Here is a 25,417-nt window from a genome sequence, read left to right as displayed (position 1 = left end):
ACTTATATTACTTTTAGATGTGAAAAATATCTTAGTTCTGAAGTCCCATTAGAAGTAAATCAAGAAAAGTTTCCATTTTTAAATGACTCTTTAATATTAAATCATTGCATCTCTCAGGCTATATACACTCAGATTAAACGTGCTAAGGAGCATCAATCAATGTAGACCGCTACACTCCTGGGGGAAGACATCAAGTGAAGCAGCATTTCCGCTCACAAGGAGCCTAAATTTGATTGCAGAATTAAGGGATGACACATGCAAGTCAACACTAGGTAGTTCAGGAGAGTCAATATGCAAGTGCATTGGGCACAGGCTTGAAGCCATGTGCAAGGTTAAAAGGGAGGATGATTCATGATCATCTGCTGTGAACAAGAAAGACTTCATAGAATGAGGGGACACTTATTCAAGTCGGGAGGGAGGGCATTCTAAGCAAGGCGAACGTACAAAAAAGGCATTGAAGTGGAAAGAGTGAAGAGGCTGGCTTTATCAGAGCAGAATATTGTTAAAGAGGAACAAGAAATAAGACTGGCTAAGTGGAGAAGTGTCCAGATTGCACAGGATCTTGAAAGTCAGGCTGATGGCATTTAGATTTTAGGCAGCTGGAAATAAGGAGTGATTGCGGGTTTTCCAATGAGTGGTAAGTTGAGAGCAGTATGTAAGAAAGATGACTCTGGAATCAGCGTTCTGGGTGGATGGTCAGGGGAGACTCTGGAGTTAAGACCCCAGAAAGAAGTTACCGTTAGGTAAGAAGGGTACAGAGACGGTGCAGATGACAACCTTGGTGTGAGAGAAACTTTTAAGTTCAAAAATTATCTTAAATTTTACAGAAATGGGTTTTAAAAGTAAGAGAAGGAAAAGTCATAGCAAAAATACACATTTGAGCACTTCATTACATATAGACTGCCTTACGTTTTCACTGTGAAAAGAACCAAGCTGGGAAGACCAAAAGAATGTCAGTACTGGGACTTACTGGCGGGCGGTCCAGTGGTTAGGATTCCACCCTTCCACTGCAGGGGGCATGGGTTCCATCCCTGGTCTGGGCCTGAGAATGTTAGTACTCTTAGGAGGAGGCCATGGGTTTGTAAGTATTGGTTCAGTCTGGGTGACAGCAGAGCAGACAAGTGAAATTTCCCCGGGGCAGAGAATGGGAGGAGCCTGAGCAAGAAGACAGCAGCCCAGACAGGAGGCAGCAAAAGAGCATTTCTTTTTTTTTCTTTTTTCTTTTTTTTTTGCGGTATGCAGGCCTCTCACTGTTGTGGCCTCTCCCGTTGCGGAGCACAGGCTCTGGACGCGCAGGCTCAGCGGCCATGGCTCACGGGCCCAGCCGCTACGCGGCATGTGGGATCCTCCCGGACCGGGGCACGAACCCGTGTCCCCTGCATCGGCAGGCGGACTCTCAACCACTGCGCCACCAGGGAAGCCCCAAAAGAGCATTTCGTACATCAGGAAAGAGATGCTGTCTTTGAGAGAGGCTGCATGGCGCTAGAAGGCCTGGCTCCCACTCAACTCCAGGAAAGGTACAGCGTGAGGCAGCCAGAGAGGACAAAGCAGAGGCAGGAGGAGAAACAGACGCGTCATTGGAAGACATGGACAAACCAGGAATAATGCAGTTACCATGGAAGGCGAGGGAGAAAACTCTTTACCAAGGATGCACGGTCAGTGCTATTAAGTTGTAAATTAGAAGCCAAGAAAGGTGAAGATAAAGAAAAAATTCATTAGATAGGATGACAACCATTTAAATAAAGTGTTGGCACAGAAGCCAGATCAGAGGGAGTTCACGAAGGACTGCAGATAACAAGGAATGTCCGTTCGGGTTGAATTCTTCTTGTCTGAAATGAGACCAAAGGGGCCAGAGCAGCAGTGAGCTGAGGTTCAAGACTATTTGAGCACTACCTTGATTTTACAGAAGAGTAACAGGCTTTTGAGGCCGGTAATATGGACTCAAACCCAGCGTAACCGTACCAATCTTGCAAGGCTGTTTTGAGCATAGAGAGTATTCAGCACTGTGCCTGACATATAATTTGTAAATACATTTCTTTCCTTTTTCCCCCCTTTGGGTAATATGAGGGCTATAGAATCTCCTTTTTAAAAAATATGATGAATAATTAAGTTAGATATACATTATTATAAATACAAATTCATGTGGGATGTTTAGAATATGGTCCTGCCAGGGGGAGGGCTGATTGGATTTATTTGCAAGATTCATTTCTATGTCTGATTTGATAATATAATCAAAAGAGCTATTGGGAGTTCCCTGGCAGTACAGTGGTTCAGCCTCTACGTTCTCACTGCTGAGGGCCCGGGTTCGATCCCTGATGGGGGAAACTAACTAAAATCCCACAAGCCGCGTCGGGTGGCCAAAAAAACATTACAAAAATAAGTAAAAGAACCATTAATTTTCTAAATGTCCTCAAGCTATTTAGGATAGACATAGCAATATTGAAAACAAGGAGTTATCCTCTAGTTTCAATATAAAATGTCCTTTTTTAAAAAAGAAATTCTGTTCAAATCTGCTTTTGTTTTCCTTTTTGGGAAAGCAGTTTCCCTCAGTTGGCAACTTCTCCAGCTTATACTAAACTGGCAGATCACCGAGCAGTTCTTGGAATGTGAGGCCGGGAGGTACCTTTATTAAAGAGATTCTCTGTGATAAATGGGACAGTTGACTCATTTGAGACTGTTTCTTAGAGATTATAATCAAATCACTTTTTTAGAAAAGTTAATTTAATTCTGTAGGTAGATATACAGGTGAAAACATGCCAAGTCCATTATTCATTATTGTTTTCGAAAGGGTTGACTTGGAAAGCCGTTAAGATAACTGCAGTGGGGAAATTCCCTGGTGGTCCAGTGGTTAGGACTCAATGCTCTCACTGCTGAGGGCCTGGGTTCAATCCTTGGTCAGGGAACTAAGATCCTGCAAGCCGTGCAGTGTGGCCAAAAAAACAAAGTGAAAAACAAAAACAAAAAACAACAACAAAAAGATAAACGCGGTAAATAGGGAATTGTGTATTTCACTGAGCAACTGCTGTTGAAATGGACATCACATGCATTCCATGAAGAGTCACGTGACATGATTGTATGCCAGGCATTGTGAGATAAGTTTCCTCACGGAGCTGTAAGTGGACGAGACTGACAACATGACAAAGCCAATGAACATGAACGACACCGAAAAGTAGAGCAGAAGAGGGTATGAGTGACGTTACTCCGGGGTTCAGAAGGGCTTACTGGATGGATGGCTGAGCTGGGTTTCAGAGGAACAGCACAAAAGTGTGCTTCCCGTGGGGTGCGGGAGACTGGCCACCATGGGGAGGGGGGTAAGGAGGGGCGGGAGCTGCCTGCCGTATGCCCAGCAGTTCAATCGTTGCTCTGTGGAGCACAGTGAGTGAGACAGCAGCGGGGGCTCCCGACCAGGACCGTAGCCGACGTTGCTCTGCCAGCGAACGTGGGAACTGGCAGAAAGGAGGCGCCTCCTGCCTAGCACTGCCCAGCTTCTTCTCAATGCAATCAGTGCCCCTTGGAATAGCCAGTATTTTCTAATGATTCTTTGACCATCTGAAGTGAAAGGTCATCTATGCCATAGCCTAGCCATATACATAATTTCAATTTATAATTATGCTAAATACAATGAAAAGGAGAAATAAAAGGAAAGCCCGTAGAATAGTGTGTATTTCAATATGTAAATGCTCTGATACAGCTATGCTAAGTCACTAGATAAAGCAGTCAGATTCTTCTAATATGTGGACTTGTGGCAATGCACAGGCATACATTTAAAGTGCTACGGGGTAGCTCTGTTTGCAACTGAAATGCCAATAGCAGCGCCCGTCCACAATATGAGTTTCCAGAATGGTGGAAGACTCAAACCAAATGGTTCTAAACAGAACAAACTACAGACTTCCCTCAACTTACGCAATAGTTGCCTTCTTGGAAATTTGGTATATATTAAAACTGTGCAAAATATGTTTGTGTTTATACACAGAATGGGCTTAGGTCCTGGGATAAAGAATTTTAAACAGTTTCATTACACACATGTCTGGTGGGACATTCATAGGTACGTAGGACCTAGAATAAATCTTCACTTTGCAGACGCGTCCTGAATTTTGATGGGATTCCGCAGCGTGGCTTCTAGGTGCTAAACGCCAGCTATAGCCTCAAACTATTGTGATGAGCCCAAAACACCACACTTGTGCAAAACACTCCCTAGGGGATGGTACTGTTCCCATGGAAAACTTCTGTCTTAACCCACTGGGCTTAACCATTCAGTCTGTGATCGGCCGTGGGAGGAGGGCTGTCGATCCCTGGGGATGCGTCAGCAGTTATGGAGGCATCAGATCCTTATCCTTATGGGGTAGTACCTACTGTTCATTCATTCCATAAATGTTAATTTGAGCACCTACTATATGCCAGACACCGGAAAAGAGCATTGAGATTACATAATAGTCATATTAATAATATTAATGATTTCATACGATAATACTACTTTTTATTGTTATATAAAAATTCCTGCAGTTAGAGGTGATTCTCGTCATTGCCCCTTAGTGGACCTTCCTGAGATCACTGGCACCAAGAAAACATTTTCCCAAAAAGTTTCTGTAAAGGATCAGAGTTCAACCCCAAACCTAAAAAATCACTCTCTGCTCTCATTCTCATCCCAAATTATGCCCAGGCCTGCTGTCCAGTGGACCCTGTCAGAAGTCCCACAGTACAATCAAAGAATTCATGAAGACACTCTGAGATGCAATGTAGAGATGCTTCAAATAAGACTATCAGAATTCTCCCGTTATCACATTCCCAGGGAAATGTTAAACAATAAAGTCCTAAGGAAACTAATGTCTAAAATTACGGAGTTAAATTTTTTTTCAATTTATTTATTTATTAATTTATTTATTTTTGGCTGTGATGGGTCTTTGTTTCTGTGCAAGGGCTTTCTCTAGTTGCGGCGAGCGGGGGCCACTCTTGATCGCAGTGCGTGGGCCTCTCACTGTCGTGGCCTCTCGTTGCGGAGCATAGGCTCCAGATGCGCAGGCTCAGTAGTTGTGGCTCATGGGCGCAGTTGCTCCGCGGCACGCGGGATCTTCCCAGACCAGGGATCGAACCCATGTCCCCTGCATTGGCAGGCGGATTCTCAACCACTGTGCCACCAGGGAAGCCCTGGAGTTAAATTTAAAAAGAATTAAAGCCCAGTATCAAAGCCTATTGCCTTCATGCATTAAAAGTTCATAGAAATTAAAACCCCAAAATGTCCTTCCCTACTTCCTTTAGCTGCTCCAGTCGATGGCTGAGCACAGGAGAGGATGTGGCAGAAGGTGTAGTCAGAGGCTCTCTTCCACTAGATTATTTGTGCAATTCCTTCCGGGCCTTAACTAGATTCTAATATGTGCCACTGTTAAAGAGGTTTACAAGCCGAGAAAACACAAAATTCCTCTCAGCACTTATCTGCGTCCACAAGACTTAAGACTTAGGACATAATTCAAGCCCCGGGCCCAAAGCCGTCATGGCAGCAGTGTGTGCTCCCGGAAGGCACTACGCAGCGGCTGGTGACGGTGCCGGTCCCGGCACCATTTACCTCCTAGTGCGCGTAGGGTTTCGCATCAGCAGCGTTGCTTAGGGTTCCTCCTGCCATTCTCTATAAAGCCACCCTGCTCAAGGTCATGGTGGAGGCGTCAGGGATGGGAGAGCAGGGGAAGAAAATCCTGGCCTCGGTTACACAGAAGGCCAGGAGCCTCCGTCAGCTGTCTTATTTCAGCTCCATTAGGAGAAGTTTTATGGTAGCAGTGAGTGAACTAATGCAAACGCCAGCTCGAGGACGGGCATGTAGGACATTTCCTTCCATCGTCCTGACCAGTCACCTATTTAAAACCCACATCAGATCTTACAGCTCACGTAGGAGAAGATACAAAGTCCTTCGCGTGAAGTGTGGGAAACGTCAGTCTTGTCCCAGTGAACTTTCCCAGTCCCATCTCTGTTCTCTCACCCTGATCTCCAGGTTGGTCACCGTGTGGGCTGGTGTTGACACATGCCAGGCCGTTTTTATTTCCGTGGCCTTCCATACCTTGTCCATCAGGGTGGGATGCCCTTCCTCTCTTCTAGGTCTGGAAGGTCTCTACTTACTTTCAAATACCAGTTCAAATGTCCGTGTGAGGTTTGTCCTGGCTCGATCATCTGGGTTACCCTGATACATTGAATTTTTCTCCTGTAGCACTTACGTTTCTCTATTTTATGTATAATTCACACACACATATATTTAATTTATGAATCTCTCCCTCTCATTATTCGTGAGTCAAATTAGTGTCTGGAAAGTGCTTTATGCATCCCTGTATACACAGAACCTTGGTTGGAGGCCTGGCACTCAGTACATAGAATAAAAATGCTTGCCAATATAACGTGATTATAGAGGCAGCAATGGTTATAAAATTTTAACTTGTTTACCAGAAAAGGTACATTACCTAAAACTTGGCAAATCTGCTCTTCTATAAAATGAGGGGATTAGATCACTCAACTCTCTGGTTTCTTTTGGCTTTAAAATTTTACTAAATTTTACTAAAATCGTTTAAGCAGGAGAAACAGTGCCATCTAGTGGTAAATTTGTTTTGTGTTTATTTTGACTTGACTGTTTTTAACCATTTCTATTTTATGTATTCCCAGCATTTTAAAATAATGTCAGCGGTAATGGCTATGCTGAGGTTTATAACCCACCATGGTCCTGTTATAAATTCAATATTTGGATAGGCAAACAGATACTTGTTTTAGAAATGCAATAGAGATTACTCAGGTGAAGAACACTTTTTTTTGTTTGTTTTGAAAATTTGATGTTAGAGTTTTTTTTTTTAAAGGTGAAGTCTTTATTTATTTATTAATTTATTAATTAATTTATTTTTGGCTGCGTTGGGTCTTCGTTGCTGTGTGCGGGCCTTCTCTAGCTGCAGTGAGCAGAGGCTACTCTTCGTTGCGGTGCGCGGGCTTCTCATTGTGGTGGCTTCTCTTGTTGTGGAGCATGGGCTTAGTTGCTCCGCGGCATGTGGGATCTTCCTGGACCAGGGCTCGAACCCATGTCCCCTGCATGGGCAGGCAGATCCTTAGCCAATGCACCACTAGGGAAGTCCCAACACTTTGTTTTCTAGTAATGTGTTTGAGAGAAATCCAAGTACTCGCTACTTCAATGGACATTTGCTGAAGGTTCTTGTGCCTGGGAATTGCTCTGGGTGCTGGCGACACACAGTGAATAATCAAAGTCCCCTGCCCGTGGGAATTACATGCCTGATGGGTGAGAGACCAGAAGAGGTAAATAAGCAATAAGCAATAAATAAGGTACGTTTTTGGGCTTCCCTGCTGGCGCAGTGGTTGAGAGTCCACCTGCCGATGCAGGGGACACGGGTTCGTGCCCCGGTCCGGGAAGATCCCACATGCCGCGGAGCGGCTGGGCCCGTGAGCCATGGCCGCTGAGCCTGCGCGTCCGGAGCCTGTGCTCTGCGGCGGGAGAGGCCACAGCGGTGAGAGGCCCGCGTACCGCAAAAAAAAAAAAAAAAAAAAAAAAAAGGTACGTTTTTATCATCGTAGGGAAAAAGAACAGGAAGATATTGGGGAAGCGCCCATTAGATAGGGTTGGGCTCTCTGAGGAGGAGATGTCTGAGCTGAGACCCCATGATGCTGTCCAAGGGCTGAGCAGAGAGCTCCTGGCAGGAGGGGCAGCTCAGAGAGACTTTTCAGGGCCTGGGGGAGTTACAGGAATGTGGGGAGGGGGCGACGGCCCAGAGCGGCCCAGGCCAGACCAGAGAGGGGCTTGTAGGCCACGGTAAAGAGGGTGGAGTTTTACTTCAGATGCAGTGGGGATCCACGGGGATATTGTAGGCCAGGCAGGAGCATATTCTACTCTAAGCTTGCAAATGTTCAGGCAGCTCGGTGGAGAATGCTCTGTGGAACCAGAGCTGTCAGGAAATGTTACAACAATGCAGGTGAAGGAGCACCGTGGGAGCAGTGGACAGTGGACATGGAACCCTTGGGATAGATGTTGAAGGTGGAGCAAAGTAGATGCGGGGTCAGGAAGACACAGGGAGGAATCAGGGTGGCTGAGGTGTTAGGCTTGAGCCCTTTACTGACATAAAGACGACTTGGGGAGAGCAGGCTTGGCAGGGTGGGTAGCGGGAGAGAGGAATCACTTTTTCACTCCTTAGGTATTTATTGAGTGCCTTTTGTGTGCCACTCTTCTGAACACTGGGGACCTAGCAGTGAATAGAACAGGCAGCAGCCTGTGCTTTCATGGAACTTGTATTCTCTTCAGAGGGGAAGACAGTCAATTAAATTATATATGAATATATACATAAGTATGAGGTAGAAGGGAATACGTGCTCTGGAGAAAAAGTGAAGCTGGGAAGGAGAAAGGGGATATTGGGAGAGCTTGCATGTTAAATAGGGGCGTTCAGGGAAGGCTTCAGTGAGTTAGTCGTATCTGAGCAAAGGCCTAAAGCAACAGAGGGGAATGAAACCAGGAGGATAAACAGGAGGGCATTCCAGGCAAAGGGAACTGCAGACGCAACAGCTGGGATGCAGGAGTGCCGGGATCGCGCACGGAGCAGAGCAAAGAACGTGGCAATGAGAGGTCAGATGGGAAAGGCCGGGAATGGGGCTGGGAGCAGATCCTATGAGGCCTCGAAGGCCGTTGTAATGGCTTTGAGTGGATGAGAAGGAGTGAGGAGGGTTCTCGGCAGAGCAGTGACCTGCTCTGACTTACATTTAAACTGTAGCTTCTGGCTGATGTGCTGAAGACAGCTTCTAGAGGGTCAAGAGCAGATCAGGGGGAGCCGGGGGGAGGCTGCAGTGAGAATCAGGCGAGAGACCGTGATGGTTTGGAGCAGCGCGGCAGGGAGGGCGGAGGTGACGGTACGATGGGTTTGCTGGCTCTAACGACACATCATTTTTTAAATCGAATTTTACTTTCCCAACGAGAAAAAAAAAACTTCAGGCAATATACCAGGTTTTTAGTAAAAATCATTATAGTATAATTGATTCAATAGCAATTCTGTTCCTAAATTAAAACTAGCTTTAAGAACATTAGTGTAGGGACTTCCCTGGTGGTGCAGTGGTTAAGACTCCGCGCTCCCAATGCTGGGGGCCTGGGTTCAATCCCTGGTCAGGGAACTAGATCCCACATGCATGACGCAACTAAGAGTTCACATGCCGGAACTAAGGAGCACACGTGCCACAACTAAAGAAGCCAGTGAGCCGCAACTAAGGAGCCCTTGAGCTGCAGTTAAGACCCAGTGCAACCAAATAAATATTTTTTTTTAAAAAAGAACATTAGTGTAAGATTCTTAACCATGACCTGTCGTAACTTCATGTCCATTTTAGTGTAAAATATGCAGCTTCTTTGTGAATAATGGATAACTAATGAGCTGTTTTTCTTTTCAGTTATATGATGGGGACAGTGAAAATGCCAACTTGGCTGGAACATTTTGTGGTTCCACCGTACCTGCTCCATTTATTTCTTCTGGGAACTTCCTTACAGTTCAATTTGTCAGTGACTTAACTTTAGAAAGGGAAGGATTTAATGCTACGTATACCATCGTGGACAGTGAGTAAACTGAGACATTTTTACATAGTGTGAAAGACATGTGTATTTATGCACTAAAAATACTGCCATGCTTATATCTATACTCAGTGTTAATTACTAAACTCAATGTTAATTACTGTGCTCAATGTTAATGACTGTCCAAGTTCAATGTCAGTTACTAAACACCACGTTAATTACTCCGTGTTTAATCCATGGTACAAATTTGGTACCATTCTTAGTCAAGAATATAGACTGTAAATCCTTCATAGAATGATGTAAGTATAGCTCCTTTGGGCTGGAAGAGTAAGGAAAGCAGAATTTTAAATATGTGTGATGAGTTACAAGTAGAATGTCTTCTAAGTTGTTTCTTTCTTCCCATCTCAGTGCCTTGTGGCGGAACATATAATGCAACTTGGACCCCACAGAGTATTTCGTCACCCAATTCATCAGACCCAGCTGTCCCATTTTCCACCTGTACTTGGGTCATTGAAGCTCCTCTACATCAGCAGGTCATGATTACTGTATGGGCACTTGAGCTGCACTCACAAGACTGTGACCAGAGCTACTTAGAGTTTCAGGACCCACCAGAGGTAACAATTATAGGATGAATGACAGTCACATGTATGACCTTTTCACCAGTATTTGCAAAACACTTGAAGTAATGAGGGCATGACTAAATAAGATCTCGGAGTTACTTCCAGCCTCATGTGGTTTTCAGCCATTTACAAAACCCTCTATTTATAGGCATTAAGAAACCTGAACTTGGTCTGTAGGTCATGTGCCTAAGAAACATCTGGGTGTCTTGGTAAAAGTGCCTCTGCCTGGGCCCACCCTCAGAGACCGGTTCCCCTACTTACGCCCGTTAACCTGCATTTCTGATGAACTTCTCTGGTGTTCTGACAGCAGTGCTCCATGGAGAAGCACTTCTGCAGTCAATGGGATCTGTGTGTGGAATGAATTGAAAGGAACAGTTAAGAAGGCATTTGGTACCAGTCTAGTGGGACTATATTCATGGTTAAAAACATAGAGCAAAGCTCTGTTGGTTTAAAAAAAAAAATGATGAGTCTGAATTGCCCATGGGGTTAGATGTTGAGGAGACTGTTGACCATAGCAGTGTGATGTCGACAGAATGCCTGAAGATCAGGGCGTCATCATCATGTGAGTAGGTAGTCGCTGTACGAGAGCAATCAGATTATTCCGGGAACGTGTGTAGAGGGAGGGCTCCTGAACTGAGGGTGACGCCTAGCGGGGGCTCCTGGGAACACCCGGGTTGTCTCTCTCCAGATCGAGGAGGTCATCCACTCCAGGTTTGCTAAGCGGCGGTGAGGCAGGGCCAGGAGCGGTGCTGGTTAGCCTTACAGAGTTCAGAACAATGGAGAAGCCCCAGTAGAACTGTGCTGAGCTCCTCCGACAGCCTGGATGCGCTCTGAGCAAAGGCACAGGCCTTGGATAGGAAGCGGAGTGAGGGGGAAGGTCTTTTTTTTTTTCTTTTTTGTGGTACGTGGGCCTCTCACTGTTGTGGCCTCTCCCGTTGCGGAGCACAGGCTCCGGACGCGCAGGCTCAGCGGCCATGGCTCACGGGCCCACCCGCTCCGCGGCATGTGGGATCCTCCCGGACCGGGGCACGAACCCGTGTCTCCTGCATCGGCAGGCGGACTCTCAACCACTGCGCCACCAGGGAAGCCCCGGGAAGGTCCTATTTTCAGTAGGCAGGCGTCCACCCCATGGTTTCAGCGGAAATGTGGCCCCCCTACCTCCCACCCACACCCCTCGAAGACTGCGAGACACCTGTAGATTCCAAGGCCAAGGTGAAGTCTTCCTGCAGAGTGCATTAAGCTCTGTAACTGGTCTCCACGGCTGAATATTTAAGCCATATTTTTGTGTGCAATTTAATCTCTGCTGCGGCCTGTTCTCTTCTGTTACTAAATCCACCAGCCTTTGGCTTCCGTTTCATTTCAGAGTAATGGAAGTCCAGGAATTCGGTTCTGCGGCAGGAATGCTTCAGCTGTACCCACATTTTATTCTTCCATGAGCACCGCAATCGTCACTTTTAAATCGGAAGTTTTTAACATAAACTCTAGAGTGGGTTTTACCTATCAGATTGCAGGTGAGCTCTGGGGTTTCATCTTTTATTCAGAAAAACTGCCATTATTACAAGTACAGCTAGAATTGACCCCCTGGAGTAAATTAAGGTTTGTTGACATAAACCACACCCACATGAGGTGTGGTTTACTAGAAGCCAGGCCCAATTTAGCAAATTACTAAGGTTGACTTCTGAAGAGGTGAAGCGAATAAAATATTAATTAAAGTGTCGAGAATGGCAGCATATCCTTCAAAGTTCATGTCATTAATTAAAAAGTATACCAGTTATTGTATTAATTCTTCACTTAACCATGTAGAAGAATCACTATACCTTAGAAAATTACTTTGGAAAAAGCAAGGAGCCTTGAAAGAATTACTTGCTTCTGTCACTGAGACGTTTATTTCCAGAGAACACTTTATGTAATGTTCATTTCAAGCTTGATTAAAACCAAAGCTGCCTTTGATTAAAACAAACAAATGAAAACGCTCTGGGTATTTTTTTTACCCAACATGGTCAAGAACTGTAAGTTGCCAGTTCTATCAGAACAAATAATTCATCAAAGGATTTGAAGAGAAATCTTCACGCAAAGCTGTCTTGGAGGTAGAGCCTTCATACCCGAAGAGTCTAAATGTCATCAGAAAAGCATGGAGAATGCTAGAATGTTTGTCCTCACAGGAGAGGGTGCACATGTACTCATTTACTATCTCACACGGGGGTGTTTTGTGTGAAGACACTGCACTGCATTTGCCCAGTGTGCCGTTCGCTTTAAGTCTTGGGATCTCAGTAATCTCAAAGGTAAATGAAGGGGCTAGGTTAGCTTCTTTTCTGAAGTTTGTTCCCATTTAATAAGCTCTTTGAATTATTCCTGTCAAGTTGAAGGAGCACTAAATACTGCGCGGCATACGTTAATTACGACTGTTGTCTTTCCTCTAAGATTGCAACCGAGAATATAAGAAGGCATTTGGCAACCTGAGGAGTCCCGGCTGGCCGGGCGGCTACAGCAGTAACGTGAACTGCACAGTTGTGCTCACAGCCCCTCATAACCACACCATCTCCCTCTTCTTTCACTCCTTTGACATCGAGGACTCAAGTGACTGCACATGTGATTTCTTGGAGGTAACATACATTTGAATATCATGTAAATAAATTATTTAGAAGATAATGGATCCCTTAAGATTTTTCTCGTTTTTCTCTGCTACTGCTAATCATATCCCTTCCTCATTTCATTAAGTTATTCATTATCCTTCCATTGCCTAAATACTTAGGCAATTGCCAACCATCTCCTAGGTCCAGACACCAGAAATCCAGGAGGGAACAAGACATATTCAGGGTCCCCCGGAGGCTCACACTTCCGTGGGAAAGACAGACAGGAAGTTGTCCATCCTGTTGACTATCAGAGCCAGCACGGTGAGGGGCACCTAATTAGTCTGGGAACAGAGAAGTTTTCTTAAAGGAGCTAATGTGTGAGTTGAGACCGGAAGTGAGGGAGGTCCAAGTGCAACGTGCTAGTTTTGGACACAGATGAGAACTCTGACTTAAGTGTGCCTGGTGTCGAGGTAAAAATGAAACTACGTGAGACTGAATAGTTGATTTCCCTGCTGGCCACAGTAAGTCTGGAGCAACTTCAGTGTTCTCTAATGAGGGTCTTTCCTTGACGCGCGTTGGGCAGAGGAAGGTAGAGTGGTCTGTTCCTTCCTCCCCATCTGGATGAAGAAGCACCTTTGCCGTTTGCCTGTCCCCCGCCCCACCGAGAGAGAACCCTCCTGTGTCTGGAACTCACTGCCCATATTTTGCCATAAAAACCCTCCAGCTCCCTCCAGCGTCCTTTGCAGACTCTGTTGGAAATGTGTTCACTCTTAGGAAATAAACGGAGGTGCCCTGTCAGGCTTGTATGTCCAAAGATGCTGAATCCCTCTGAACTGAATTCACATCGAAACCTTAACCCAAGACACCCGAAGTCGGCTTTGTTTCGTGTACGTGCGAAGCTTCCCGTAAGGTTTCCAAACAGCTTGTTTTCTCCTTTATGCCTGTTACAGAGTTTTGTTATCCTGGAAAGCTCCCCCTATAAAATTCATCGAAGTCCTTTGTTAATGACTATTTGCAACCTCTAGTGCAGTAAGTACTCAGGAAGCTCATGCCTTTTCATGGGGGACCTCAGCCACAGTAGGAGACCGGGGAGGACACAGATGTACCAGAGAGGAAATGAGGGAGAGACAGGAGTGTTTGCGTCAATCAGGTCATTAGACTCACACCTACGCACCTCACCCACCATGGAGTCTGAACAGTGGCGTGGAGCATAAAGCGGACACGAGGGGAGGGGTGGGATACGGAAGAATCAGCCTGACGGCCCCTAGTCACAGCGCAGCTACTCGTGGTTCGCCTCAAGCCTGAGTTGACCCTTATCGACTGGAGTTAACTTTTTTTTTTTGCGGTACGCGGGCCTCTCACTGTTGTGGCCTCTCCCGTTGCGGAGCACAGGCTCCGGACGCGCAGGCCCAGTGGCCATGGCTCACGGGCCCAGCCGCTCCGTGGCATGTGGGATCCCCCCGGACCGGGGCACGAACCCGCGTCCCCTGCATCGGCAGGCGGACTCCCAACCACTGCGCCACCGGGGAAGCCCGACTGGAGTTAACTTTGCCATTTGCCCCTGGATGCTGGGGAGCAAGGGCTGACTCTCCAGCCCCGAGGGGTGACAACTGCCCCCCTCCACCCTGCTGCCCCTCCTTATCTCATAGAAACGGGTCTGAAACTTCCTGTGCGATAAGCAAAGGACAGGAGACTGCGACTCAGGCCTGTGAAGCACCGCTGTGTCTGGTTTTCGGCGGGAAGATTCCGGCACGGCTTATTGCAGCGTCAGCATTCCATTCATGTACACGGCGATGGGAATGGAAATTTCTCACTGAGGACTCTGACCGTATCATACCACGCGAACACCAAGCTCTGGACCCCATTTGGGATTTGCATTTGCCTTCACTTCCCCTTCCAGAGTCACCTGAAGTCCCAGAGGTGCCCTCTGCTCTCCTTGTCCCATTCCTCCTGTGCAGAGAGAAAGGAGAAGGACCAGCCATTAGCCCATCAGTGGGGATTAATATCTCGCTTCTCCTCTCAGAGCATCCGCTTTCTAAAGAGGACCAGAGGAAGAAGACCCAAGGCCAAGGCTGTCGAGGGGCAGCTGGGCGTCCTTGACTAGGGCAGCCCTCGCTGTCTGCCGATGGCTCACTGGCTCTTCCATCCACGGCAAGGCTACTTTGTGTAAACACTTAGCAGAATGACCCAAAAAGCACCAGAAAGGCATTTTCCTCTCCCACTGGCTACTCCATAGACCTAAAAGGAAACTCTCCAGGGAATTCCCCGGCGGTCCGATGGTTAGGACTCTGCACCTTCACTGCCAGGGCCTGGGTTTGATCCCCGATGAGGGAACTAAGATCCCACAAGCTGCGGGGCACGGCCGAAAAGAAAAGCGCTCTCTGCAGATCAGCACAACCCAACAGGACGACCCACCACACCTCTGAAGACACCGGGTGACTTAAGACAACCGGCAAGTAACCACATGTTAAACTATGGGATTAAAAAGGGACTGGAGGGACTTCCAAGATTTTAAATACAAGTGTCAACATAGAGTCAGCCTCCATCCATGCGGAGCTGGTTCCAACCCTACACTGCCTGGATCACGTGTCTGCAAGGCCCCACGAGAGTCCTCCTCCGAGTGGGGCTGTTTGGGAATGTGCAGCAGGAGCAGGGCTTGAGGACAAACCGTGGCTGAATTCACAGTACGCTTACCTGCATTCACACACCAACACGTTTCCTGTTTTCACACGTGTCTACTCCATGCAGTGAATTAAAAAAAAAAATCTATTCAGCTTCACAAATTGTTTTTAAAATAAATCCAAGAGTCAGAAATTTTGAAGACTGTTTGAATTATGTCCTTTTCCCATGTAGAAATTCCTTTCGTTTTGAACTTTGTCATACTTTGGACGTTGTTTTTTCATGATCCCTTTATGGCCAAGCAATTTTCAACGGGAGATAAAAACATAAATGCAGTATGATGAATAAAGTAGAACGGAGTTGACTGGAAACAAAGCAGATAATATTTTTCTCCCCCGACCCACCTTTTTAAAATTCACTTTAACTACCTTCTTCAAAGTGTCTCCCCAAGAAGAAAGATAAAACTAGTTTCTTATACACCAGTCAACTAGCTGGTTATAGAAACATGCTATCGTGTTTTAATTACTGGAGATTAACAGATATTTCTGAATCCAATTGTAAATGGTTTTTGATCTATAAATTGGTTTCTCTCCTTTGCAAGTGAAGGTGACTTCTGTGTGTATTAACCCTCCATTGAGTACATAAAAAGACAAAGTTTTCCCCAAAAAAGTGGTCATTCCAATTGTCTCACGTCTTAACGTATAGTGATGATAAATCAGAGAAGAAGGTACAATAGGTCTAAGTGTAATCGTTAATGACTCGTTTTTAAAGGTAAGAAATGGAAGCGAGAGCACTTCGCCATTGCTGGGCACGTTCTGTGGGACTCTGTTGCCGAATCCCATTTTCTCCCAAAGCCGTGAACTATACCTACGATTTAAGAGTGATAGTGCAACTTCCGGTCGTGGATATGAAATTATCTGGACCTCATCACCCTCTGGTAAGACCCTGGTGCTTTGTAAGGGAAAGTAATGCAGCTGAGAAAAACATACAGCGTCTAATAGAAGAAGACAGTTAAAGTGACCTTTTCCCCAATCTGTGTACTTGATTATTTTCCATTAAAAATAGAGATTTTTTTTTAACACTGAAAGTATAGAGATTTAAAAAATGCTACTTTTATTCATTATTTCTATATATTAAAGGATATATATTTACATATAAAGCACAAATAAGGTACAAAGATTTTTAAGTTCCTTTATAAATTCTGATTTTGTCATTATTTTTAACGTTTGGTTTGCTCATCAAGGTAGTCCTCTGAGGATTTTTTTTAAAGTTTGCCAGAAAGCCAAGTTATGAACACACACTTGCGTATGTATAAGCAGCTGTGCTCCTTGGAGGCCGCGTTTCATTTCTTGGCAGTCCTGGAGGTTAATGGCTTTTACAGGGCAGTAAGCACCTTCCTGCATTTTTGGTTGGCTGTTTACCAATAAGTGAAGGAAATTTGTCATGTCAATGCACTTAACTCAAGAGAGAAGGGATATCTTTATGAAATGTTACCCCAAATATCTAAAATCTTTCAAAATAAGAATGATAAAAAGGACTCATTTATTTTATTTTATTTTTTTGCGGTAGGCGGGCCTCTCACTGTTGTGGCCTCTCCCGTCACGGAGCACAGGCTCCGGACGCGCAGGCTCAGCGGCCATGGCTCACGGGCCCAGCCGCTCCGCGGCATGTGGGATCTTCCCGGACCGGGGCACGAACCCGTGTCCCCTGCATCGGCAGGCGGACTCTCAACCACTGTGCCACCAGGGAAGCCCAGGACTCATTTTAAATGCACTAGAGGACTAGAAGAGGATTCTATTAAGACAATTGTAGATAACGATTTCTTGGTACTGCCCAAAGTAAAAGATGATCTCTATGCCCTAATTTTACAGACAAGGAAATAAAATGCCAAACTGATGCGTTGCCTAAAACGCACAGCTAGATCGTGGCAGAGGCAGGACTAAACCTCCCGTGGTCAGAAACCTACCCCAGTGCTTCTCAATTATGCTACGCAGTTTCTTCCTATGCGCAGGATATCTGGATGCCCATGGCTGTCTGGTCTAAATAACGATAGCTTTCCTGTGCAAATGAACGCATCGAACAAATTAGCACCAATGCTTAAAGGGCTTCGGCTTGTTAAGCATATCAATCTTGGAACTGTCAGTTGTCAGCCTGGTAAAGTCACTTTGAGAATCATTACTGCCAGAACCTTAAATAACACACCTCTTTCTTTGGTTCTTCCCCGGAATTTCCCTTTGAATTTTACTTCACCCATATCCTCATCATCTCGCTCACTGCCTCTGGGGAGCGCCACACCATCAGAAGCACCCGAGATCAACCTCACTCTCTCCTGCAGTTACTTTCCCAAGTCCTGGTTTTCCCGTTGTGCTCTCAACCCACTATTTTCAAAGCAAAGATCTGGAGGAAGCCCTTCCTAAGCCGTGAGAAGCGGGGAGGGATATTTGGTGGAGGTGGGAGCGGGGCAGGTAGTGAGGGGCTGGGGGTACAGCCCGCAGGAGGGACAGGAAAAGGGTTCCTGCCCCCGCTTTTCTTGCAGAGGGCCTCAGCACCTTGAGAGAACAACTGTCTCGTTGCCTTAAGTGCGCTAAAGCGCGCTGATGGCTTCTACTTGGTTGACTGAAGCCTCGCGCACCTGTTTCCTCGCAGACTGCGGCGGGACGCTTTACGGAGACAGCGGCGCGGTCACCAGCCCTGGCTATCCCGGCACTTACCCAAACAACACTCACTGCGAATGGACCATCATTGCTCCTGCGGGAAGACCCGTCACCGTCAGCTTCTACTTTATCAGCATTGACGATCCCGGAGAATGCGTCCAGAACTATCTCCTGCTCTACGACGGCCCGGATGCTGACTCTCCATCGTCTGGACCGTATTGCGGCGCAGTGAGTAAAACAAACTTTTAAAAACTCCCAATTGTTATTTTTAAATAATGAAAGGAGCTTAAAAAGGCACCTTTAAAGGCAGACTCACGCAGTTAGAGAGTACACGGTACTTTTTCAAATTCAGGTTTCTGACTTTCCTTTTTATTTTGGGAGCACGAGTGCCACCTAGTGGGCATTGAGTTAAATTAATAGTAATAGTTAACCAAACTTGACCAGTTAATCAAACTTGTGCATCAGAATCACCTATGCAGTTGTTTAGCATCACAGACTTCCTGTCCCCACTCAACCTACAGAATCAAAATTTCTGGGGGAGTATCTGTGGCATGCTGTTTTTTGAAAGCTCCGTATGTGATTTCAATGCACCGCCCAGGGTTGACTTATCCATGTTATTTCTGCATGAATAGAACTACAGTGTTCCCTCCGCATCTGCAGGGGATTGGTTCTGTTGAGCCCCCACGGATACCAAATCCTCGATGCTCAAATCTCTTATAAAAACTGGCCTAGGGACTTCCCTGGTGGCGCAGTGGTTAAGAATCCGCCTGCCAGTGCAGGGGACCCGGGTTCGAGCCCTGGTCCGGGAAGATCCCACATGCGGAGCAACAAAGCCCGTGCGCCACAACTACTGAGGCTGTGCTCTTGAGCCCGCAAGCCACAAATGCTGAGCTCACGTGCCACAGCTACTGAAGCCTGCATGCCTAGAGTCCATGCTCCAACAAGAGAAGCCACCACAGTGAGAAGCCCACGCACAGCGATGAAGAGTAGTCCCCGCTTCCCGCAGCTAGAGAAAGCCCACGCGCAGCAACGAAGACCCAACGCAGCCAAAAATAAAAATAAGTAAATTAAAAAAACCAAAACCTGGCCTCGTGCGGTGAATACAGTCAGTCCTCCGTATCTGCGGGTTCCGTATTCGTGGGTTGTGTATCTGCTGGATTCTGTGGTTGGCTGAATCCGCGATGTGGAACCTACCCTTACGGAGGGCTGACTGTATAGAAACTTTGGATGCCCCGCTCCATTTCGTTCACTTTTTACTGAAATTGTAGGAATTCTTTGAAGAAATGCACAGGGATATTAACAATTAGCCTGGGGACTAACAGTTTGTTTTTGTAGATCTCAACGTAATAGATCGTCAAGTTAGAATTCTGATGTTGACTTAGCACTGCTTACATCTGCCCTCAGTGCCCTCCCATTTTTATGTGCAAGTAGATGTTTACAGAGCTTTCATGTAAGGGAAATGTGACTACTGATGAGAAGTTACCTGTTTCTTACCATTTTGCTCTTTACTCATTTGTGCTTTCTAATCAAACTGACAGAATTACATCTGCTGGAAATCGAGGGAGTTTTTAGAGTATAACTTACAGTTCGTAAAATTGATAAATGTTATTTTCAGAAATATCAAAAAATAGATAACATTTTTCTAAAACCCTGAGAATCCTCCCATATATTCTTCTAAACACTTTCTTTTCCATATGTTTGCCTATGCACAGGTACTTTATATTGTTTTGTGGTGTGTTTTTGTCCACTGACTGATACATCATTAACATCTTACCATACCATTAAACAAACTGGTATATCGTATTTAATCATTGGGTTGTTTTCTGTTCTGGGTGCAGCCTAATTTACTGAATGAAGCTGCTCTGGTTTATAGACAACCCTTCAATAAATTCTCTGGTAGCTCTGTCCTTATACACAGAGCTAACTTTGGGGGGAGGAATTTGCATCACCTGATCAGCAGATGCTGTCTTGCAGTTGTTCACAGGGGCCCACAGAAAAGAGGCCCCAGTAAATGCGTCACATGCCAGATTTAGAAGCTGATTAAGTCTTAGACATTCAGTTGAAATTTGTAACAATTTCAAAAAGAGACATTTTCACAATACCATTACTGTATGTCCGTATGACTTTTTTTTTTTTTTTTTTTGGTTTTCAGTGACTTTCAAACATACAACCCCATTTGATCCCCTGGACTTTGCAGATAAGAGAAACTGAGGCACTGAGAGAACTTACTGCCATTGAAACCAATGTCACATAAATTCAAGTCTATAACTAGATATGTCAGTTTTTCTTAACTATTGGTGTTTACAATATTTTCCCAGTTTTCACTTTTATTTTATAAATGTAGACATAGTTTCGAGTGCAATTGTTTTACTTTTTAAAGATACCACTGACTTCGTTAGCATTTCCAGCCCAGTGAAGTCAGTTTATTTACAGAATGATGGTGGGAGCTACTCCTTAGATATCGAATCATACGGTGATTTGAAGATGTTTTCTTTTATGATAATTGTCATTGTTCACGGGCATTGCTCTCAGTTACAGAATCTGAACATCTAGAAACATGAAAGAATGGCAGGAAAATTAGGAGAATCAAACGGGAGTTTAAAACTTCTGTTATCTGCTCATACTAGTTTGTCAGCATAGAATACCAAGTAGAAATTTGGGAGCAGGTTGAAATGGAAGGAAAAAGTGCATGTGCACAGGAACGTACAATATTGTGTATCCCTTGATATCTCTCTTAGGAAAAAAAATCCCTCTGCTGCACTCACCTGAATAATTTACTGTCTTGGAAATAAGTCTGTTTTTTGATGACTCTTGGGTAGGACCAAGGCAGGGGACCCGAGCAGAACAGAGGAGCATGTCCCCAGACTGCAACCTTGACCCTGTGTGATGTGCTCTGTCTCCAGGACAATCCAACCTACTGTGCATGTTACTGACTTATTTGCTTCCTGCTTCACCTCCTCCCTTTAGGATGTAAGATTCGTGAGAACAGGACTGTTGGCGTGTTTGGTTCGTTTTTTATATTCCTAGTGCTAATAATAATACCCACAGCATGGAAATCTCTCAATCAATATTAAATGAATGATTTAGAAATGAGAGAAAACAGAGACCCATCTACCTCCTACCCCTTCTGCCCCCCCCCACACCCTGTTCCCCCAAAAGATATGAAAATCAACCCCAAAAGGAAAGTACAGATGTTAAGGGGGGAAAATAGTATATTTTACTCATATGCTCGTTTTAGTTGCAGATATAAGTTGTGTGTCCCTTCAGAAAAACGAAAATTTCAGTAAGAACTTGAATTGGAAATTGAATTTTTAGTGATGGTTTTATTGAGACATAATTCACATACCATAGAAATCATCTACTTAAAGGGTAAGATTCAAGAGTATTTAGTCAGTTCTCGGAGCTGTGTAGCTGCCGTCACCACAGAAGGCTTTAGAACCTTCTCGTTAGCCCAGGAGGAAACCCTGTGCCCACTTAGTCGCCCCCCATTTCTCCTCGTCACCTCTACCAGACCCAGCAACATTCTTTTGTAAAGTCTCTATGTCAATTCTTAGCAAGGTTACTTGTAGAAATGTATGCAGGTTTACTGTCAACTCTAGAAGGCTCCTTTATGTCATACTTCTTTACTACACCTGACCTTCTGGAGAAACCTTCAAATCTATGAAATATATAATTTGTTACTTCTCTCTCTCTCTTTCTTTTTTCAATTTTAGGACACTGACATAGCTCCCTTTGTGGCCTCGTCACATCGTGTCTTCATAAAATTTCATGCGGAGTATGCAGCCCGACCGTCAGCAATCCGGTTAACCTGGGCCAGCTAACCGCAGGAGGCCGGGTCTGCTCAGCACTTTGGTTTTTCTGCAGGGCCTGGACCCTCAGACCTCACGCTGGACAGGATTCTGCCATCCTGATACCTGTCCCCCCTGCCTGTGCCACTGAGAATAATCTGAACTTCTTTGTTTTTCATCGAAGCACATGTGGAATCAATATTTGTATACATTTTTTGCACGTAGAATGTAGCTTCTTTAATATTTTGAGCTGAAATTTTCTAGAATCCCTTAAAGGGGTGGAAATGATTACGGCTTATGTGCTGTACATCTTCAAAAGTTAATAAAATAGAAGTACCGTTTTCACTGTGAATGTCCAATTGGGGATGATACACACTACTGAAATGTAAACAGTGACGCTGCGTTATTTTTTTAAACTCATTAAAATTTGTCTTTCACTGTGGGGTACGTGTAAAATTTCGAGTTGAATATTTCCATTTAAAAAAAGTACAGGAGTCCTTCAGCATAGGAACTCCGGAGCCAAGCTGCCTGCGTTTGAATTTTAGCCTTTCTAGCTAACTTCCTTAACTCTCTGTGCTGCAGTTTCCCTACGTACCGCTGTCGTCTGTTCGCAGTTTAACAACACGAGATGCGAAGTTATACATAGTTAAGCAATGCTTTGACCATGTTTTCTGCTGCCTTTAACCAAGAGACGTTAGGTTAAATAGGCAAAGTTAAATCTTACTAAGAACATGGGGCCCACTGAATGAAAGACGCTATCGAATGTGTAACTGCATCTTCCTGTACTACTCAAATGCCAGGGAAACGATCTCTGCACAGACTACGAGCCACATCAACGAGATATTCTCACCGTCGCTCTACCGTGGATGGATGCATCAGCTTCATGGAGGACACTCTATTGGAAAGAACAGTGAACGCAATGAAGAGACCATCAAACCCAAGCGTCTTGACAAAGCTGGAACAATGGACTAAAGCCCTCAAGATGAAGTTTGATAGGAGTAGATATAAGACCTAGCTCTTTTATCTAAAACTGAATCACAAAGTTACAGAATATGGAGAGAGTTGAACAATAACCTATGAAATAGTTGTTTTATCTGAAAGCAAGAGTAACACATGCAGCCGTCAACCAGTAAGAGATGATTTGACCTGTGGTTGCGTCATTAGAGTAACAGCGTCTACAAGAGTCCTTTTCAGAGACACATGATTCCTAGGAGGCCCATGAGAATATCTGGAAAGTGTACCTACCAAGATGAAGACAGCATAGTCAATATTAGTATGTCATTTTTACACTAAAAACTGAAAACGGAAAATAATATTTTCTCACATTCTGTAGGCCGTAAGTAGAATCTGAAAAGCCATGATGTAAAATGAATGGTCTCGAGGTGGGGGTGAGGGGAGGTCTTACCTGGAAGCCAACGGAGCCCGGGAGTCGGGGAGCTGGGCTTCCACTCAGCACGTGCTCTTTCTACCCCTCTCCTTTTCTGTCTGCCTGAAGAACTGGGCCTCGGCAGGAAGAACAGAGCACGGCCTGGCCAGCACCAGCTACGGTTAAGTTAGCCATTGCTGGCCAGAGCTGCTCTCGTCTGACCTTCAGGGAACTGCCTGGGATAACTCAGCCAGAGGCCACCACAGGCCAGGAATCTCCGGGCACTTCAGACATTTGTGAAGAACGCCCCAGGGGGTGCATGGGGCCAATGACAGTTTGGGGCTAGGAGATGCCCAGGTTCTGGGTTCTACTTGTCCTAATTTCCTATTAAATTTCAACTCCATTTAATTAATAGGAATTTGTTAAAAATCCACCCCACACTCCCCTAGGGAGTAGTAACATGGTTAATTTTATTTAGAGAAAGGAGAACTAACATCTATATAACATTCGCTCTCTGCCAGGCATCACTGGTGGAAATGGGATACTCAGAGCCGCCACCTCCATGTTACAGTTGAGGAAAATGAGGTGCAGAAAAGCTTGTAAAACTTGAGTGACAGAATGTGATTTTAACCTCAGCAACCGCGGAAGAGAGTGCCTCCCTTCCTGCCAGAGGGATTAAGTGTGAACTTAGTAATATGACAGCCCAACTATCTTCATAGATCTAGTGACATTATTAAAAAAGACTGTCACTGTTATATGACCTAGAAAAAAGGCTGATGCAATTCTTGTTATTTTAGTAAAAACTTAGAGATTAGACAGAGTCAAAAATACCATTAATGGAAGAAAACGTTTAATTTATTGAGACCTCAAGTCACTCTATGGCTATCGATTTAATGGGGAAGTTATTGGAAGAAAAATGATATAATTTTTGGATATTTAATGAGAAATTTGCTTTTCAAATTTTTTTTTTTAATTTCTGTTTTTTTTGGCCATGCCACTTGGTCAGCAGGATATTCCCCAACCAGGGATTGAACCCCGGCCACAACAGTGAAAGCCTGGAATCCTAACCACTAGGCCGCCAGGGAACTCCCTGCTTTTCACATTTTAACTTGGTAACTTTATATGTTTCTTCATAAGTAGTTTATTGGAGACAAAGGCATTTTTTAAATGAATGATTTATGTAATAATTTACGTGAATTTACCCACTGTTGTCGTAGTCTGGAGTGCTGATACAGAGCAGGACCCTATGAGGCTCCTGGGCATGAAGGCCTTCCTGTGGCCCCCATTTCTTGATCACAGGAAATAGGCTTCATTCAGCCTCCAAGACCTTCCCTGAGCTCCAACGGGCAGGTTGAAACAGTTGCTAATTAGGGAAGGGAGGAAGAGTCAAAAGAAACAATAGTGCAGCCTTGGGGCGGGGTCCTGGTCTCCCCCTACCACCCCCCCTCCCCCCCTCACCCCCTCGCCAGGGATGCACATCACATTATCTCTGGGCTGTTCCGCAGATACTGAAACCCCTTCCAGGTGGGAGAAGTTAACTGTGTGCTGCCCACACGCACGGAGGCCCCAGACCGGTTGGAACCAGAAGGTTGATGACGCTGACTCCCACTTACTTCCCCACCAACCAATCAGAAGAATGCCCACGAGCTGACCACACCCTCTTTGAACCATTACTATAAAACTCCTCGATATCCACTCCAGGTTGGACACACAGTTTTGAGGGCAGCAGCCCAGTGCAGCCCCCTTTGCCTGGCACAGTATTAAAGCTATTCTTTTCTACTTCACCCGAAACTCTGTCTCCGAGAATTAATTCGGTGTCAGGGTACAGACGCAGGATTCGGCTTTAGTGCCTCATGGGGACCAGGCATTTTCCGTGCTCTGTCTTTGCTTGGCCCCCTCTGGGCTCAAAGGCAGGGATAGTACATATTCTGCCAGAGGGAGGTATTGAAGCACATGCTGTGTGTAAGCATGGTGCACTTGGCCGTGACACTGCAGAGGGGATCTTAGCTCTGATAAATATTGACTTTTCCTTGCAGGAATGGCTACATAATTTGCAGGGCCCCTGGTTCAAAAATTATTAACCATTTCAAGCTGGTGATAGCAGAACAATAAACTAACCGTGGGGCCCAGCTAAGGCTGGAGCTTTGTGTCACTGCACACAGTTTGCATATCCAGGAAGCTGGTCCTGTTTCCAGGTTATAAAAATCTGGAACTTAGGGACACATTTCATTAAGAATGTATGGCTAAAAGTGAAGAGAATGAAAGATTATAAGGGAGTGA

At 45.2% G+C, this 25,417-nt stretch overlaps 1 protein-coding gene across 1 annotated transcript in view; it reads left to right on the top strand.

Moving 5' to 3' along the window:
• Positions 1-22,218, top strand: part of CUBN (cubilin) — a 281,114-nt gene extending 258,896 nt beyond the window's left edge. The window contains exons 62-68 of the mRNA XM_027121967.1: positions 9,400-9,562; positions 9,926-10,131; positions 11,501-11,648; positions 12,559-12,740; positions 16,101-16,266; positions 17,976-18,211; positions 21,697-22,218. Coding sequence (XP_026977768.1) covers positions 9,400-9,562; positions 9,926-10,131; positions 11,501-11,648; positions 12,559-12,740; positions 16,101-16,266; positions 17,976-18,211; positions 21,697-21,804 — 1,209 coding nt within the window. The 3' untranslated portion in view covers positions 21,805-22,218. The remainder of the gene's footprint in view (positions 1-9,399; positions 9,563-9,925; positions 10,132-11,500; positions 11,649-12,558; positions 12,741-16,100; positions 16,267-17,975; positions 18,212-21,696) is intronic.
• Positions 22,219-25,417: the final 3,199 nt, after the last annotated feature.

This window comes from Aethalodelphis obliquidens, unplaced genomic scaffold, assembly GCF_003676395.1.
Source record: "Aethalodelphis obliquidens isolate GAN/ISIS:26980383/991018 unplaced genomic scaffold, ASM367639v1 scaffold23, whole genome shotgun sequence".
NCBI classification, from domain to species: domain Eukaryota; kingdom Metazoa; phylum Chordata; class Mammalia; order Artiodactyla; family Delphinidae; genus Aethalodelphis; species Aethalodelphis obliquidens.
The sequence above is the reverse complement of the archived record's forward strand: the minus strand, read 5'-3'. Positions and strand labels throughout refer to the sequence as shown.